This window comes from Pongo pygmaeus, chromosome 11 (genome assembly GCF_028885625.2).
Source record: "Pongo pygmaeus isolate AG05252 chromosome 11, NHGRI_mPonPyg2-v2.0_pri, whole genome shotgun sequence".
NCBI lineage: Eukaryota > Metazoa > Chordata > Mammalia > Primates > Hominidae > Pongo > Pongo pygmaeus.
Window position 1 is genome coordinate 115,491,919 of NC_072384.2, and position 20,286 is coordinate 115,512,204.

General features: G+C 37.7%; 1 protein-coding gene across 1 annotated transcript in view; it reads right to left on the reverse strand.

Annotated features, from left to right (window-relative positions):
* ABCA12 (ATP binding cassette subfamily A member 12) overlaps positions 1–20,286 on the reverse strand; it is a 206,094-nt gene that overhangs the window by 127,720 nt on the left and 58,088 nt on the right. Inside the window, exon 3 of the mRNA XM_054478791.1 lies at positions 2,902–3,055. Within this exon, the coding sequence (XP_054334766.1) occupies positions 2,902–3,055 (154 nt within the window). The remainder of the gene's footprint in view (positions 1–2,901; positions 3,056–20,286) is intronic.

A 20,286-nucleotide genomic window follows, 5' to 3' on the forward strand; every position in this document is an offset into this window, starting at 1 on the left:
CATAAACGTAATTGTTTCTTTTTTCAGACAGCTAGCTAGAGTCGATGCTGAGTACAGTGCTGGATTTTTTTTAAACATCTCATCCTGAAGCTAATGCTTAGAGATATATGAATTTAATAACAGAAGGCTGGTGCCAGACACAAAATCACATGAAAACACTTGGCGACTGGCCAACAAGTAGTGACTGCAGTGTGATCATGTCTTTCAGAAGAGGATTCTATTAAAAGAAACATGGCAGGCCTCTTTTGGTGAGACCAAAGGTGGCATTTTTTCCCCTCACTTATAGAACAGAAAAGGAAGACTGTTTTGTTTCCTAAAGAGGCTATGCTGGTGAATCTTCCTTCACTAAAGGGAAGCAATTTTAGTGGAATTGTTTATCCAGTAAAATATATGCCAGTTTCATTGCACAGCTATATAAAGCATAAAAGTTAATAGCATGATGGGAAATATCATTAATGCAACTTTATTATTGTACATAATTTTATAAATTAAACTCCCATTACTTAGTAGTTTAGAGAAAATAGTGAATATACAGCAATATACAACTTGAGCTAGATAAACTACCTGGAGATTAAACTAAAATTAAGTAAAGCAGACATGATCAGCCATCTAGAGAATAATCAATAGATGAAAAAATACACCTGGACTTTAATCCTACTTCCAAAACCAACTCATTGTCTCATCTCATGAAACCCCATGAATTTGGTTGTCTATAATATTAGATAGACAAATACTTCTTTAGAGGGAACTATAGTTATCTACTTCTTAGATAGTTAATTATGTCCCTTATAGTTCTTTGTAAAATGGTAATCCAATTTGTAAATGATGGATATTAATTTTTCTCACAGCTCGTCTAATGCCTGGTTCACAAAATGTCTGTCTCAAGTAAACCTCTTTGTGAAGATTTACCTGATGACCCCAGCTGAAAGCTCTCTTTCTGCTTTAAGTATAGAGGGTGTCTTGCTTCAGCTTCCCTCTGGCACTCTTCATTGTACTATCTCCTATTATTGTTATTGATTTAATGTTTTCCCTCCCCTGCTAGAACACCAGCATACATTATTCCTAATTCATCACTAACTTAGTGACAAACATAGAGTCCATCAACATTGGAACAAGAAGGAATGCCATTCTTCTTTGCATCCCACCTTTGCACTGATTATATAAGAGGGAATAGACTCCACCTGGCAGTGGTGTTCTTACAGAACTGATTACACACTGGTGCTTATTGAGGTCATGCTTGTATATGCCTAGAACTGTGCCGTTCTCATAGACAATGTATCATGTCATTTCCCCACTCAAAACTTTCAGATGGCTTCTCCTTATACTAAACACACAGTGCGAATCCCCTTACCTTTTCTTTCATGATCGATTCTGCATGCTCTGGTCTCTGAGTTTCCTTTTCTACGTATCCTAATCCCTTTCCTCATCCCTTGCCATGTTGCAACCATGTTAGCTGACTTTTTGCTCTTCTAAATGGTTGGGTTTGTCCCCACCTCAGGATCATTTGCTGTTTCTCGGCATGCAACACTCTCTTCCAGATATTCATATGCTGCTGCTGATTTTTCCTTGTCCTTGTTGGTTTCTACCAAAATGTCACTTCTAGCAGAGGCCTTCTTTTGACACTCTATTAAATCCCTACTTTATATTTTCTACCTGTTAATCTGCTTTATTTTCTCACTAGCACATTCATTATTATTTAATTATGCTATTTATTTATTTGATCATGCTGTTGCTTTCCCTTCCTTTAGAATGCAAGTAACAAAAGGATAGAGAAATTGTTTTATTCACCTCTGTATCCCAGTGCCTAGAATGGTGCCTGGCACATAGAAGCCTCTCAGTCTATTAATCTATTTTTTAAATAGATTAATAAATGAATGAATGAACATCAGATTGTTTTATGCATCAAGCCTAATTACTGAAACAACAAAATCAGTGTGAATCAGCAACCCAACAATTAGGGGTCCCAAGTTGTGTCTCATGACCATTCTTAACATGTTTATATTTTTTGATAAACAGGTTGCAGTTGCATTCTTAAAGTACCACCTATATTATTTGACGACCAAAATAATGAGAATGGTATTAAAGGAGAAATTGTGCTACTTGCTAAGGAATTTAGTATTAAAGTTTGGCAACCAAATATCTACGATTATAGGTAAATATAATATTTTCTTGAGAGATACTAAAAAAATATCTCTAACAGAATTAGCACATGGTTGATTCAAGATTACAATATTGTTTTCAGTTCTGAAGACAGATAGGCTTCTGGGAGTCTTTTTAGGTTTAGAATCCCAGGAAGGAAAATTGAAGTTGTAAATGGTCAGGTTGTTAATGGCTTAGTTTCCCTATTCATTCTTCAACTGCTCCTTAACACCATAAAGTAGAACATCCATTAACCTCATTTAAAGATTGTCATTCAATTATATATACTTTTATTACTTTGAATTTCAGGACCCTTAATTTCCTTTTTTGCACTTCCTGGTTTTTATTGTATCTGAAAGTATCACACATGGTAGTACCAGTATGTGATTCTTCCAGGATGATGGCCCTGACACTTATCTTACACTTATGACATCTCATGCTTGTGATGAGTCTCAGGCAATGTGTCACTGATAATTTAAGGTTGGATAGAGAATCTTTGAGGGATGTAAAGGAGGAATACCTTAGTCACCCATCTTACAAAGCAAATTTGAGACATTCACCCAAAGTAGATTGTACTCAGTCTCACATAAACGCAGTTATTCCAGTTTGTACCTACTTTATTATTTCATATTTAGATCATCACATTTATAGACATAGAAAACAAAATTGTGTATCTAAGCTTGCATGGCTTCCTGGCTATCTCAGAAGGAAACAAGATTTGATCTCTCAGAACAATTGAACACACTTGAGAAGTGCCCCCACCTGTCTTTAAATAGTGCATCATCAATTCCTTTCCTACGAAGCAGATCTTGTGGGCCATAGGGTGTGTCTTTGCATTTAGAGTCTGTGTCACAGAGTAGGGTCTGCAGGAATGGGAAGAATCCGGTACTAGGAAGGTTTCGAGGCGCGAGGTAACCTAAAATTAAAAAAACAGTCATTACATCACTATGGCACGTTTTCCTGGGAAAGAACATAAATGCAGTAACTCCGCTTTGTGAAGTTACCTCCTGGATTACCACTGTCCGGGTCCCCCAACTGAGCCCCAACTCTGCAACTAACACTCACCACTGAGTAGGAGCAGTCTTGGAGGGTGTTATGTTTAACTTCCCTTTTCTGGATTTGCTAATACGTATAAAAACACTTAAAAATGCCTGGTTACCCCATGAATTCCCTTCCTGGGGTTTATTCTAAGGAAATACTTACAGGTAGTTGCAAGAATGTTCGCCAGAATGTTTTAAAAATAAATCACAGTGTATCCACATGATAAAACACAAAGCAGCCAATACAAATGTTGTCAATTAATACAAAAAGTGTTTATAACACATTGTTAGTTTAAAAGAACAGATCAGAAAACAGTATAAACAGAAGAGTCCTAATCTTTTAAAATACACACCCACATACACACACATGTGTACTAAAAAATCCAAAAGATTGTATCACCAAAATTTGATTGATGGCTTTTTTCTTGAGTAGTATATTTCATTTTATTTTCTTCCTTTTGACTGTATATTAACTGTGTTTTATCACAATTTACATGTCTTCTTTTGTAATCAAATTAGGTATAAATACAGCCATTCTTCCAAAAACCAGGAGCTATTTTTGGTCTCTTTAAAATTTAACATTTTAATTATCCCATATACACAACTTCTTTTTCCCATTTAAAAACCAATAGTGAATGGTATGAATGAAAATGCAAATTTTCTCCAAAATTAAAGTCATACAAAACAGTAATTTTAATAGTAAGGGGTTTTGTAAACTTTAACATTTCCTTTATAAAATACGATGATGGCATACACATGAGTCACGACAATAGGCAAGCTGGGAAATACACATCTTTTCACAATTAGGGGTGCTATGAAAACACTAGATTTCTTCCTTTGGGGGAATATGCAGACAATGAACTTTCAAAAAAGGCAAGTTTAGGATAATTAAGGCTAAAAAGCAAAACTTTAATCTCCTCATGAATGCGTTAAAAAAAAAAAAGAGTGTCAGTACAGGTCTGTTTTCATTTTAAAGAGAAAGGAGAAAAGTAAAAAAGAGAGAGAGAGAAAGACAGAATGGTAAGAGCAACATGGCCGTGCATTAATCTACCAGTAGAAAGAATAAATAGATATTTGATTCCAGTAACTTAAATATAGGTCTGTATAAAGAAAGAGCTGAGGGAAAAAAAATAAAGAAGGGAAAATATGAAAGCTTGCCAGAAGAAAAGCAAAGAGGGAAAAAGAGAGATTGGAGAATGCTATACTGTTGACCTTAAAGATGGCGGAAAAAGCTGCAAGTCAAGGAATATGGGGAGCCTCTAGAACTTCTAACTAGAACAATCTAGAAGACAGCTTTTCCTCTAGAGGGTCCAGAAGGAATGCAGCCCTGCCAACACCCTGGATTTTAGCTCGCTGAGACCAAATTCTGGACTTCTGACCTCCAGAACTGTAAAATAATAAGTTTGTGTTGTTTTAAGACACTCAGTTAGGGATAATTTATCACAGTAACTATAGAAAAAATAGTTTAGAAATTAATACCAGTATGAATGAAAGATTTGAAAACTCAGAAGAAATTGGAGAGAACTGAAGCCCACCAAACTGTTCACTAGTTCCTTCCATGTGGACCCTCTTTGACACAAGAGAGATTGGTGCCTCTCCTAATGTTAAACCTAACTGAAAATTGCAGTGAACCAATAATAATTTCCCACCAATGTTTTCATTGTATGCAATTCCCTGAATAAAATAGAGAGTAGCTGCTAAACTGCCTGTTAGCTTTTCGTGTCATCCCTCTGAAACAAAATTTTACCACAGTGAACTGCATATGGCAAGACCTTTTAAAGTCTGCAGTGGAGGTTCACCATTCATGGTAATCCACTCTGTTACACAGATCTGTGCTGTAGCCTCTCACTCAGGGTGTGGGGCTGCAAATGAGCTTATTACTACTCTCTCTCAAACACATGCAGTGGCTGATTTGAATGGAGGATAGATGGAAGGGCAACAGGAAGAGATGACCAGATGACCCCTCTGCTCTATGCCACTTATCAGCGTGATGGTGTGGCTGAGTCAGGCAGTACTGAAAAAAATGAGACACTCAAGAAAAGCCATATTGCAATACAAAGAGAGGGAGAGAAGGAAAAAGATGTCATGGAAAAAAGAGCTTTCAGTGACATCCAAATTACCTTTCTTGGCATTCATTACAAATTGCAAATGACTTGAGAGGAATTTGAAGGAATTTAACCCACAACATTCTTTGGTATGATATCTACAGAGGACAAACCTAATTTATAGGAAAATTCATCACAGAGTTTCTTTAAAAATAAACTCCCATGGTATTGAAAGTATAGACAGTCTATGCTTTGCACAGTTTTTTGATAATGGATTTTTAACATGTTACATAGGATCGTGCAAATGAGGAATTGATTCAGGCATGCACAAGTTTCAGCTAACAGAGCGCCATGCAGAGCATGGATGGCTTGCATTATTTGTTTTGCCATAATCTTTTAATCAAGGCCTATACCCTCATCAATGTAAGGGTGCCGTTGCAACAACAATAACAACAATGATTTATTAAGTATCTACTGTATCCCATGTACTGTGCTAGGCATGTAACATTTACTTATGTTATTCATCCTTCCTTGACAGCTATAATATACTTTCTCATATACATCAACTTTTCATAAATTCTAGAAATCCTCTAGAAGTAATGTCTGAATTAAATAGAATTAAATTTCCTGTAGCTTTCTTGTAAAAAAATGATATTTTTTCCATTCTCTTCCCATCTCAGTTGTGTATACAAATAAAAAGATCAATGGTGGAATCAAACCGTTACACATTTTAAAGAGCTGCTAATTTTAACTTGAGCCCATTCTATCCTTGAAGGTGTTTCTGGCACTTTCAGTTCTGAAATTACATTCCCCTTTAAGTTCCCCAGTACTAGGATAAAGAAAAAAGAGAAGCCTCTCTCTTTCTTTCACAAAACTTCCATGCAGCAAGCATAGGAATTGCAAAATTAAGGCTAATAATTGAGTGTCTATGTTCCCAGCCAAAGCACAAATTTAAGGACACAAGTAAAGGAAGATCATGACTGTGCAAACCATGGCAGCCCCATACAAGTAAAAATAATAAAGAAAAAATCTCAGGCAGGGTTTTGAGATAGAGTGTTTAAGCAGGATAAAGTCCACGGTACCATGATTCCCAAAAGTCTCATCCCAGAATAACATTCATGCCCATCTCCAGGAGAAAAGCTATTGAAGAATCTGCCGATTTCATGGGGTCGAATTCAGAAGACGTCAGCATCATCTGGGAGCAGGGTGAGGTATGTGTGGGTTGGCAAAACCCTAAGCTGGTTATGGCTTAGTTTCTCAGGGGCCTCAGGCAAAGGCAGTGAACAGCCAACCACCCATGGGTGGAGAGAGGTCATTCTCATTGAATGGATACAGTCTACCTCATTGACACTGTCCAATCATAACACTGACACAGTCCACATTATTTCAAGCAGTTGAATCAAACCAAACCATGAAACAATTTTGGGAACAAACCACCAATTAACTCAGCTTTAAAGTAAATCAGATTCATTTTTCATAGCTGTAAGAATGAAACTAGAATTATAAAAAGAATCAGTTCTAAGAATTTTTTAAATGTATGCTTTGTAAACAATTGTGATATCAATGGATATATGTAATGTTTACCTCAAAGGGAGATCAATTTTGATTTTCCTTTTCCTTTCCTCTCAAAAGACTCTATTCGGAACACTGTTAGTGTGACAGAATGTAAAGATTAGAGTGATGGTTGTCCAAGTTTGATCCTTGGACCAACAACATCAGTGTCACCTGGGAACTTATTAGAAATAAAAATTTCAGATTCCACCCCAGATCTCCTTAATGAGAAACTGTGGGGGTGGGGTTCATCAATCTGTGTTTTAATAAACTCTCTAGGTAATTCTGATGCCCAGTGAAGTTTGGGAACCACTGGATTAGACTGCAAAGCTTTTCATGAGAATCAGTAAATATTTTAAGCTTGTGGGCCGTATTGTCTCCATTACAATTACTGAACTTTGCAATTATAGTATGAAAGCAACCATAGACAATGGGTGCCTCAATGAGCCTGGTTGTATTCCAATAAAACTTTATTTACAGAAACAGGCAATAGGCTGGAATTGGCCCACAGGCTGTAGTTTGCTGACTCCTGGGAGGATAGCCTTTCTTACAGGCATCTCCTTCCTTCTCCTGCCTTGTTCACTTCCTGTTTTCACTTTCTCCCACATCCTTCTTTTCCTCTTCCCTCATTGCATCCAATTGACTTAATTCTTTTTCCTCTATTTCTTAATGTTTTCTTCTTTCCTTTTTACTCACTACTTCCTCTTTTCATTCAATTTCCAATTCTTCTTTTCCCTTTTCCTCCTGCTACTGCCTTTCCTCCCTGCTCCCCTCTCTGTATTCATTGATGCAGCCGAGAATGCAGTTGTCTCTCAATGTCTTCCTTTACTTTGTCTTTTTCACCACCATAGAAGAATTTTGACTCACTTCCGCAATAAATTCAGGAGCACATTGCTCACTGGCACTGTCTAGAGAAGTGCTATTTTCTATTTATTTTATTATTGCAGAAAGTTATGCCACGGTCTTTTCAGGAATGAAGCTACTTCCATTTGCAATCATTAGGCTCCAGAAATATTCTGTAGGCTGCCTTGGTGACATCTGTACATATTATAGCAATGGTAGAATCGGAGACTTTCCACTGTTTCATTCTGTTTTTCTCAAAACAGGTCAGAAGACAACCTAGTTGGTATTTTTATATTTCCAGGTGAAAGGCATTTAGTCTTTACTCCAGTGAAGAATAGAATGATACATTTTGGAAGGAAAATTCTGACTTTTTCAAAAAAAATATGGAATTACTCATTTGAGAGAATTATATTTTTCCTAATTTTTTTGGATACAGGCTCACAGTGGCAGAATAAGTGTCAGGCCTTCTGATCATGCAAATAATGTCTCCTTGTCAAGCACCACAACAGGGATTTAACACCATAACAAGAGTACAGAATGAGAGAAGCATATCCAGAACATCACCTGTAAACAATCAAATACCTAAACGTGAATTTTCAAAACATAGAAAAGGAAATGAATCTGAGAAGCTTATTTGTAATAATTTATTAAAGTTTTTCTTCAATCTTCTTGTAGTTTTCAAGCACATTTTGTTCTCGGTTACATTTGAAAAGACAAGTTAAATTGTAAATGATATAAACTTGGCCTTTCAAAGTAGTTCATTACATTATATCAGGAGCCTGTAGATCTGTTCCTGTTCTCCTTCGCATGCACCTTTCATTTGAGGGATCAGTCTACTTACTGAGGGGAGGTGTCCTGTCCACCACCCACCTTCAGATAAAATCAAATACACCAGTTCTTCCTGATTCCAGTCCCTCGGAATGAGGGCTTCTACACCTATGTGGCCTAGAGTGACTTCAGCCTAGGGCTAAAAACCAATATGACTTCGAACCTGCAAATAGAGACTAACCTAGTAAAATTGCATCTTTTTAAGAGACTGGATTAAAAAAATAAGCTATTTAAAAGAAAGAAGAAACCTTACATAGTTCTTAGCACAATGCTTCACACATTGTAAACAATTATTAAATATGTGAATAAATGCATGGCTGTAGGAACCCCTGGGGGAGTACAAGGAAGACTGCATGACTCAAGACTCTAACCTAATATATACATCGTTATGTTTATCATTTGTAGGACAAAGATTCAAATTGTATCCCAATGTTACAGTAAGTTCAAGGGATAATATTGCATTATATTCACATGCCTTGTAAAATAGGTTTAATTGATTAATAAAATCAATAATATTTATTGTCGTAGGGCCTTTCAGTATTGGTTTTTCTGAAAATCTAACTAATACACATTGGCATCCATAAATGTCAACCTCTGGATTTATTATCCACAAAGTGAATCCATACGCCATCTATTCAATAATATTTACTGAGCAGGTATTGTGTGCTTGGCACCAAGAAAGGTGTTAAGTAGGGTTCATCCTTCTATTTTTTAAAAAATTGTTCATCTTAACAGTTAAAAAATATTACTCTGGGTTATTATGGAAAGACAGAAAAAAGAGAGAGTATGTGAATCTGGTTTACAAGGTCATCACAGTTTTATTAAGTAAAATGCATATAGAAATCATTTGTTTTCCTGAACAGCCAGAAATATTGTGTACTAAAAAGTATATATTTGAAAACAAACAAAAAACATTGGTTAAAAAATAAAACCTTCAGCTGGGAGCAGGGGCTCACACCTATACTCTCGCACTTTGGGATGCCAAGACAGATGGATTGCTTAAGGCCAGCAGTTCGAGACAAGGCCTAGGCAACATGGCGAAACCCTGTTTCTACAAAAAAATACACACTCAAAAAACCCCACAAACTATCTCTGCATGGTGGTATGTGCCTGCAGTCCCACCTACTCCAGAGGCTGAGGTAGGAGGATCACTTGAGCTCAGGAGTTCAAGGCTGCAGTGAGCCGTGATCATGCCACAACACGCCAGCCTGGGCAACAGAGTGAGATCCTGTCTAAAATAAAATAAAATAAAATAAAAAATAAATCTTCATGGTTTTGAAGGAATTTAACATACATCATTTCATACAAGCTCCATGACAATTCTGTAAGATAGGCAGAGTGAGGGTTTATGCCCATTTTCTAGATAACCTCCGAGAAATCAAGCAATTTGGTCAAAGTCCAAATAAATAATTAATAATAAACAAACATAAATAATAAAATGCCAGAGATGGATTTAGAACTATATGATAGATTACAGTAATGAAAACAACATGTTCAGCTAAGCTTCAGAATCTTGGAGGAGGAAAGAGACTGAGAATTTGAAAAACAGTTACACTTCTAGTTTTGCTTTTGAATCACTGAATCACCAGGGGGTAAATTAACCTAGGACTCTGTTTCCACATCTCCCAAATTGAAGATAATGGATTTTGCCATCTCACAGGGCACAGGGAAGATCAATTAGGCAATGCTTGTGTAAGGTACTATAAGCATTGAAGACACAAGGCCCCATGGAACCATGAGTTACCATTGCTCATCGGGCTCCTCTTGCATCATTCATCTTATTTTCCACTTGCTGGCTGTGGTTTCTCTGCTCGACCTGGTCTCCCGGCTTGTGCCTTGAGCCAGTGAATGATTTGGAGTGTTGCATGATGCACTTCTCTTCCTAGTAATTCATAATATGTACCTGTATCAACCGGTGTAGTGTTTAAATTACTGTGTGCTCAGTGGGTGTGGTGCCATGATACATTCTCCCTCCTTCTCCCCAGGCAAGTCTTGCTTCATAGCACAGATTCTTTTCCAAGTTCAAATCCATTGGCAAAAAGGTAGACTGTAGGTGGTAATGAGGGGTGAGGTAAGACGCCTAATCCTGAAAGCAGTGATTAAGGAGTTCCTGTACTCAAAATGTTGGCACCTGAATATGTTCAATTGCTACAGCCACAAGGAACAAGAACAAACCTTGGGTCATTTGGGTGGGTGTCCTACAATGTCGGGATCTTTCTGACATCCTCTGCATCCCTCATAGCTGCTGCCAAGTACCACAGCCAGAAGGATTTTGAAAGGTACAAAAAGTGTCCCTATGGATAGGACATAGGGACATGTTTTGTACCTTGAGACTCTGGCTATGAAACTATAGGCAAGAGGCATTGGGGAAAGATCTCTGCCTTCTTTATATTGTTGGCTTATTGCTATTATTATTTTTTAAGGGAAGCAGAGTTTTTAGAAGGCAGTCTGGACTCAGGACCTTGCTGTCTCTTTGGATGTTATCTCTTTGACCCTTTAGTGTACACTTGAATCGATGGTCAGCCCAGAAGACTCCATAACCCCACCTTCCTGCGTGTCCGGACCAAAATGTAGCTCCTTCTTTTCTGAATGTTAAGGAGACCCTGCTGGGTGATGGGTTCCAAAGATCATGGCCTGGTCTATTTAAATTTTAAACAAAATGTTTTGATTCAAGGCTGGGAGATATAACATTAACAAATACATGGCAGATAATAAACTCCCTTGTGGACTGAATCTGGGGGAAGTTTAAAAATAAAAATCTCACTCATACTTTCAAAACATTTCCACTTAACAAGGAATGTTGAGTTCCTGGCCAGGCGCAGTGGCTCACGCCTGTAATCCCAGCACTTTGGGAGGCCAAGGTGGGTGGATCACGAGGTCAGGAGTTCAAGACCAGCCTGGCCAACATGGTGAAACCCTGTCTCTACTAAAAATACAAAAATTAGCTGGGCTTGGTGGCAGGCACCTGTAACCCCACCTACTTGGGAAGCTGAGGCAGGAGAATTGCTTGAACCCGGGAGGCGGAGGTTGCAGTGAGCCAAGATCGTGCCATTGCACTCCAGACTGGGTGACAGAGCAAGACTCTGTCTCCAAAAAGAAAGAAAGAAAAGAAACAAGGAATGTTGAGTTCTACGGCTCATCTGGGGTGAGTAGTGTTTATTAGTCTTGTTGGATAAGCCTTACAGTAACTGACATTTTGCTTTTCTGAAACTTGCCTTTTAGTAACAAAGATTCACGACTGCATTTTAAAAAATCTCCCTGCTATGGCCATTTGCAAATAGAATCCTGGCAACTATTTTTCCCCTCTGAATATAAATTAAATTTTTTTTTTAAATAGACCCCTAGAATCTCATTTCATTGTAGGACATTCTCCCTCTAAAATTTAGCCTCCTAATTCTCCTTAGATGCAGCTAACCAGGAAGATGGTTTTTAGCCTCTGGGCAGGTCTGAATTAAGCTGGGTACACATACACTGGGTATGACTGTGCTGACTGGTCATATCAGAAAGGCCTGGTGCTGGTGGGTTAAGAGCCACTATGCTGAGCCCCATCAGTTGCAGCCCCTCCCCTGAGATATTCTCCCTTTCCACAGATCCAGCAACACCACTTAGCATCCAGGAAAGGAGGGGTACCCTGGAGGAATGGTACACTGGGTACACTGAGTGGTACTTCCTGCAGCGCCACTGCATCTGTTCTGATTGAGGAGGGAAGTGCTGTGCTGATAGTTAACTGTGTTGCTATCACCTCGGCATCTAGGAGTTAACTCACAAAGCCTGCACTGAGAGAACGAGTTGAGGATTTAATTCCTCTCCTGTTACTATGATCTCCAGTGTGATGTTGGGGTTTGGAGGAGTAGAGTGGGGAAGCATCAGGGATTTCTCTAAACCAGACTCTGGGGCCAAATGAGTTTAGGAAACTAAACTCTATCTCCCCTTCTGGGAAAGCCAGAATATATTTGCATATTAAAGACTCTGAAAAGTTTTTCAGTAAAAAACCAGAATAACTTTGGTTAATTCCAGATTTCCATGATCTGATTACAGAACATGTTTTCCTTTCCTTCTTTAAATTTTTCTTCCTGTTTTTTAGGGTAGCATTGGATAATATCCTGGGAATGAATATTCCATGGGGCACACTTTGGAAAACAGAGCCTTAATCCATGATTTCACATATTCCTAGCTGAAAAGATGCCTGGGATTGAAAAGTTGCTTTTCCCCCTCTCAGGAAGAAGCTTCTTACATAAGAAAATATTTTGGTTTCAAGTCTTAATATACTAAAACTTATTTGTAAACTGTCACCTTGCTAATATGGCTTAAAGATGGTAATTCAGCAAGCACCTTAGTGTTTGTGCATTACCGTTTGTGGGAGTCCCTCAGCAAAACCTATCTCAGACATTGCCTGCAGAAGGGAGTTTCATTCTAGAAGGATTTTAGGAGGCTTATTAAAGTACACACTCTATAATAGGGAAAAATAATGAGGGACTCAGAATGAGAACAAACAAGGATAGGAAAAAATAAAGCCAATACAATAATATGGGCCAGAAGGTCTACGTATTGATAGAGGTTGGCCACAAATTTGGATCTGGGTGTCAAAGAAATACAGAAACGTGATCATTTACCGAGTTCACAGTGTCCATAAAATAAAATAAAAATAAATAAATAGGCCGGGCATGGAGGCTTACGCCTGTAATCCCAGCACTTTGGGAGGCCGAGGTGGGCAGATCATGAGGTCAGGAGATCAAGAACATCCTGGTCAACATGGTAAAACCCCATCTCTACTAAAAATAGAAAAATTAGCTGGGTGTGGTGGTGTGCGCCTGTAGTCCCAGCTACTTGGGAGACTGAGGCAGGAGAATGACTTGAACCCGGGAGGCAGGGGTTGCAGTGAGCCGAGATCATGCCACTGTACTCAAGCCTGGGCAACAGAGCAAGACTCTGTTTCAAAAAATAAAAATAAAAATAAATAAATAAATAAATGTACTGGGATAGATACAGCTTTTACTATACAGGGAGAAATCACACTTGGCAGGCATTATAGGGCTTCACTTTAGTGAGTCAAATGTGAGAGTGTATTTACCCCCCACCACCAATGCATGGGAGCTTCAGTGAAAGTGACGCATTATTCCAGTGGCCAATCCTTAGCAGGAGGGAGATGGAGGTGTTTGCGGCTTGCAGGCAAAGGCGGGGGGGGCGGTGAAAATTGAGTAATGTTCTCCCTTCGCCACTTCTAAAGGGGTCGCTGCCAATTTGGGCCACCATCATCATGATATCAGTGTACAGAATACCAAGAAAGATAATGAAAACAGTGTAAAGTTGTTAGGGGTTAATCAGAGAAAATGCCCTTTTCAACTTCTTCCCGAAATCTTTGCCCTTCTAGTAACCTGAGCTAACTTACGAGTTATTGCCCGGAACTATATATTGGCAAAATTCTCAGGAAGTACTCTAGTGAGTGAAGGTTCAGACAGGAGCAAGAGTCAAAAAGCATCCTCTTAATCCTAGCTTTGCAAATGATTTATTGTGCAACCATAACCCTGTACCTTGAGTCAATTTCCTCACTTATGCAGGAAAAAAAAAATCTGGGCCATCCATCCATCACAACTGTTCCAAGTAGAAGAATCCCCTATAAAAGGAGATGAGCATGTTCGAATATTAAGCACTTAAAATGAAGATTATGTTTGGAAATCAAAATGTAATTTTGATAACTCATTAAAAGTAGTGAAATGGAGAAAAAAAATTTTAGTAATTACCCCAACAGAGGTATGTTACTAACAACTATCTTTTCACTTGGAAATCTGACTCAGTTATTATCACAGTGAATTTTGTGTGCTACGGTGTAAAACTAAAAGCCAATGAAATTTATTGCTGGGATCACTGAATGGAAAAAAAATAGACCCCATCAAGGCAGAAGCTTAGTCACTTCTTTAATTCAACAGATGGTCTATTCACTCGGGAGGCTTGAAGTCTGGTTCCAGATCCCATCACTCCTCAACAGTTTGTGTAATATTTAGGTCTTTGGTATTCATATTCCATCTATTTACAAATGATACTTGTGACAGCCTACCAGTGCAAAATGTGTGTCACAACCTTTTCTTTCCAGCAGCACTGCTGACAGGTAGCAAAACCCCATCTTCTCATCAGACTTGACTTTTTTCCTCAACCAAAGATTTCCTTACCAAGACCTCTGCCAATCGCAAAGAGACAATTTATGTGACCCGTGGCTTGTTTTGTATCCCAGAACAGTTACTGGCCTTCTCTCTCCCTCTTTGCAGATCCATTTTTCATCAAAGTTACTGTCTCATTAAGGGGAAAAACAGCAGAGAAAAATTCCCTGGTGGTATGTTCCCAAGTTGTACAGTTAAAATTTATCATTAAAAATATTTTAACGTAGCGATTAGTATTTCTGTTTTTTTTTAAGAAAAAGTTATTTTTTTTTCTGAAAAGAAAACACTTCAGAAAAATACACAGGAAAACCAAGAGATTCCATTTTACATCTATCAGATTGGCAAAAGTTTAAAACACAAGTGTTGAGAGGATATGAAGGAATGGGAACTCTCATCCCATGGTGGGGAAAAGTAAATTGGTGAAGCTAGTATGGAAAGCATTTGGCCACATTTGACAAAGTTTAAAAATGTGCCTAAGTCTAGAGAGGTACTCTAGAAAAACACACACATGTGCAAAAGGAGACATATAAAAGAATATCCATTATGGTAATAAATTGAAAGTGTTCATCAAAAGACCATGGACAAATAGATTGTGATATATTTACACATGGAGTAGATGGGTCAAAGTGAATAAACTCAAGCTGCCTAAATCAATGGAGATAAACTACACAACATAGTGCTGAGCAAAACATAATGTTGAGCCCAAAAAGCTTAATGCAAAAGGATGTGTGAGTGGGATGCCATTTACATAACATTTAGACACTTGAAAAATAATACTATGTGATGTAGTCAAGTATATAAACATACAGTAAAATATATAACACAAGCATAAGAATGTTACACACTGAATTAATGATAATGGTTTCCTTCAGGAACAGAAGCAAGGAGGCAGGAAGGGAGGGAGAAAATGGAAACTACTGGGTTTACACAGGGACCTCCAAGGTACCTTTAATGTTTGATTTCTTTTAAATGATAACACAAATAGATGCTGAAGCAAATATGACATCAAAATATTAGAGTCTGATAAAGTTGGGCAGTAGATACATGAAGGTCTTCAATTTTTTGCTTGCCAATGTGTTTGAAATATTTCACAATTTTCTTAATAATGATGTATTGGAATTGCATTCGACCATAACTAGGTTTTAGTTACAAAGTACCGGAGACGGCTCATTACAATGTAAGCTTACCTACAAGCCAGTTCAAGAATAGCTTTATAACAATGCTCTCTGAGTTGATAAATTCCATTCTTTGGTTTTGTCAATTTTGTGGGTAACTCATTTACCTAGGTTTTATTTTTTTATGCACTGTCCTCCTTGCCTTGTTTATTATGATACTAGCTGGGATTTCTCTTCCTGAGGGGTAGAGCTAATTCAGAGCTCATTAAATGCATAACTCCAAACTGTTCCATTATATATTACCTCTATCTTCTCTCCAGTGAGCATCATCTGCTATTGTGTTTACTCCATTACCGAGCTAAATTAAGTCCTTCAAGAGTTTCTCATCATCCTTCAAACTTCTGGTTGTTGGCAAACATGTGCCATTTATTTGTATTGCTTCTGAATTATTAACAAATATGTTTTAAAATTGTCTCTAGGTTTCTAAAAGTCAACTCACTGTTCAATGAATGCTGTGCCCTCATTTTACATATTTGCCCATCTCAGCTGGTTTTTGGAATCCGAGAAAGGACCTTTTATCTATTATTAAATTATACCTCAAATTACTTAATGCAACAGTTGTTCATAGCCTTGTGGGAAGATCACACACAAAAAATGTAAAGCACTAGATGTTCCTAACCACAGATATTCAGTCAATCCTTTCAAGGAATTTCCACAGATTAGAAAGACACAACCTAATTTATTAAAATGATACCACGTTTGCTGCCTGTGCAGTCATTGCTTTTTCCTGTGAAAGGTAAAATTTGCTCAACTCCTAATGTGAATTCCCAAGATCTCTCTTCTCACATTTTTAAAAAACAGGTTAGCCATTAGCCAGATGGCAGCTCTTGAAAGACATTCTCATAGTTAATAGTAAATGATACCGCTTTATTAGTGGTTCAGTCTTATTCTGCAGTTCCTTAAGATTTTTAAAAACGATAGCCAGAGAAAACAATCTCGTTCATTCTCCTTGACTCCTGCAGCTTTCTTTTTTTTTCTTTTATTTTTTATTTTTATTATTATTATACTTTAAGTTTTAGGGTACATGTGCACAATGTGCAGGTTAGTTACATATGTATATATGTGCCATGCTGGTGTACTGCACCCATTAACTCACCATTTAGCATTAGGTATATCTCCTAATGCCATCCCTCCCCCCTCCCCCCACCCCACAACAGTCCCCAGAGTGTGATGTTCCCCTTCCTGTGTCCATGTGTTCCCATTGTTCAATTCCCACCTATGAGTGAGAACATGCAGTGTTTGGTTTTTTGTCCTTGCGATAGTTTACTGAGAATGATGATTTCCAATTTCATCCATGTCCCTACAAAGGACATGAACTCATCATTTTTTTATGGCTGCATAGTATTCCATGGTGTATATGTGCCACATTTTCTTAATCCAGTTTATCATTGTTGGACATTTGGGTTGGTTCCAAGTCTTTGCTATTGTGAATAGTGCCGCAATAAACATACGTGTGCATGTGTCTTTATAGCAGCATGATTTATAGTCCTTTGGGTATATACCCAGTAATGGGATGGCTGGGTCAAATAGTATTTCTAGTTCTAGATCCCTGAGGAATCGCCACACTGACTTCCACAAGGGTTGAACTAGTTTACATTCCCACCAACAGTGTCAAAGTGTTCCTATTTCTCCACATCCTCTCCAGCACCTGTTGTTTCCTGACTTTTTAATGATTGCCATTCTAACTGGTGTGAGATGGTATCTCATTGTGGTTTTGATTTGCATTTCTCTGATAGCCAGTGATGATGAGCATTTTTTCATGTGTCTTTTGGCTGCATAAATGTCTTCTTTTGAGAAGTGTCTGTTCATATCCTTCGCCCACTTTTTGATAGGGTTGTTTGTTTTTTTCTTGTTAATTTGTTTGAGCTCATTGTAGATTCTGGATATTAGCCCTTTGTCAGATGAGTAGGTTGTGAAAATTTTCTCCCATTTTGTAGGTTGCCTGTTCACTCTGATGGTAGTTTCTTTTGCTGTGCAGAAGCTCTTGAGTTTAATTAGATCCCATTTGTCAATTTTGGCTTTTGTTGCCATTGCTTTTGGTGTTTTAGACATGAAGTCCTTGCCCATGCCTATGTCCTGAATGGTAATGCCTAGGTTTTCTTCTAGGGTTTTTATGGTTTTAGGTCTAATGTTTAAGTCTTTAATCCATCTTGAATTAATTTTTGTATAAGGTGTAGACTCCTGCAGCTTTCATTGGCAAACTCAGGCCAGCAGTCTGCCACTTGGTAGAGCAAAGTAACTTGAGATCATGTAGCATTGTGTTTAGCCTTTGTCTTCCTTGAGAGAATACTGATCTAATAGTTTCACATGATTTTACTGTATGGATGCTATCATAGAATTCTTATTACTCTTTCACATTTCGGGTAATGTTGCCTTCAAATTCATTTTGAATCTTAAAAGTCCCAGTTCTTATGCAGTCCTAGTTGATAAGTATCCGCTTTGTTGTTTATTCCTGTGTAGATATTGATCCAATCTGTGTGTCTACACGCACAATGGAGAATCATTACTCATTCATTCATTCATTCAATCCAAACATGGCTATTGAACATCTTCTATGTCCATAATGTGGAGATACTGTTGGTGGACAAGAAAACTATAACTGTTTCTACACTTAGTGAGAATAATGAGAAATAGGAAAAAAAACACAACGTTCATAGCAGAGCAAAACAAATCCTAGTCACTCCATCTTTATTTTGGGCCATTATACCTAAGAATTAGATCTAAATTAATACAATACCTTTCAGGCAATTACTCCTCTTTTCCTAGTTTGAAACTCCCAAGATTAGACTTCTCTAAGCCAACAATAAAATTAAATCCTACCCACGGGTCCAAAAATTAAAAGAAAGTGGGATGTGAATCAGCATGTGATCTAGGTAACATGATATATTTTGCCTCTTCCCTCTTGTCCTTTTTTATGCATATTTAGTGAACCTTCAGTAGCCCCTTCTGTGTCTCAGGCAGACAGATGGCTTTTATTCTTTCAGCCTAATGATATGAAGAAAAACAGAAGGATGGGAAAAAGTCTTCAAGTGCTTCATCTGCAGAGATAACAGATACTAAAATTGCAACCCTCATACCATCTTTTCTTCCTGGTTCAATATATAGAAAAGGTGAAAGATGCAAGAAGGTGCAATATAGCACACAAGAAAATCTTCCTGTAGACAGTGGTGGATTTCTTTTTGGAAAAATGTGACTACGTGAAACAGAAGGATGAGAACTCAGAAGTCATAGCACTTTTTCCTGGCTCTAAAACAATAAAACGTAAGTGAGGGAACCTTACTAAACAGCCAGTGTTCAATATCAACTCCTTGGTGACTGCAGTGGAAAATATTGATAGATAAATAATAGAAATGAAACGTGGAAGATATCTGAAAGCTTGAACTGATCTCCAATTTTCAAATATCAGAATTGGTATAAGTTTATCATTGGCTGCTTAGTATGCTTAAAGGAACAGTTAAGTCAGGGCAAATGTCATTAATGTCTCCCAGTCCAATTATTTCTTTCCCTTTCTATTGCCCCTCTTTTTTTGTTTCACTCAGGTCAAAATGAGCTGCTAGCTTTTGCTTATTGCTCCTAGACATTCACAGATTCCCCCTGAGCATCAGACCCTTTTAATTTTTCCTTTTGGTGAGGTCGTACAGTTTTTAATCTTGTGTTACTTAATAAAATGTTTAGGGAAATAAATGAACAGAAGCATTAAATTCCAGGCAAGTGGCTTTCAACATTAAGATAGGCTGATGAAACATAGAAAGCTGAAAAGAAATTAAGTTTAGATATATCAATAGGATTAATACCAAAATACTGGTTGGGGATAGATAGACTAATGACTACCATTTATTGTATTCCTAAAATGTTTTCCTATATGTGACATGTATTGTCTTTAATTCTTATAATGACTCGGCTAGTTGGGGATTTTCTTTCTGCTATATACGGTGATTAGAGGAATCCCACAAGTAATTGAAAAAACTTTGCATCTTTATTCCTAAATCATTTTTCCTGCTTGCTTACAGGAAAATAAGGTATATTATTAGTAACTTTAATGTAGTTACTTGAAATTCCTTTAAAAATATACAGTGATGAATTCCCTGAACTAAAGGCCAGGTGCAGTGGCTCATACCTGTAATCCCAGGACTTTGGAAGGCCAAGGCAGGTGGATCACCTGAGGCAGGGAGTTCGAGACCAGTCTGGGCAACATAGTGAGATGTCATATCTACCAAAAATACAAAAAATTAGCCAGACATGGTGGTGTTTGCCTGTAGTCCCAGCTACTCAGGAGGCTGAGGCATGACAATTGCTTGAACCCAGGAGGCAGAGGTTGCAGTAAGCTGAGACTGTGCCACTGCACTGCAGCCTGGGCAACAGAGCAAGACTTAGTCTCAAAAAAAAAAAAAAAAAAAGATGCAACTGAGTCAGAAATTTATCATAGGATTTATCATAGGACTAAGACATATTCTTACTTAAATTTCAAAATGCTTTAAATATATATACTTATAAATCTAAGAAACAATCA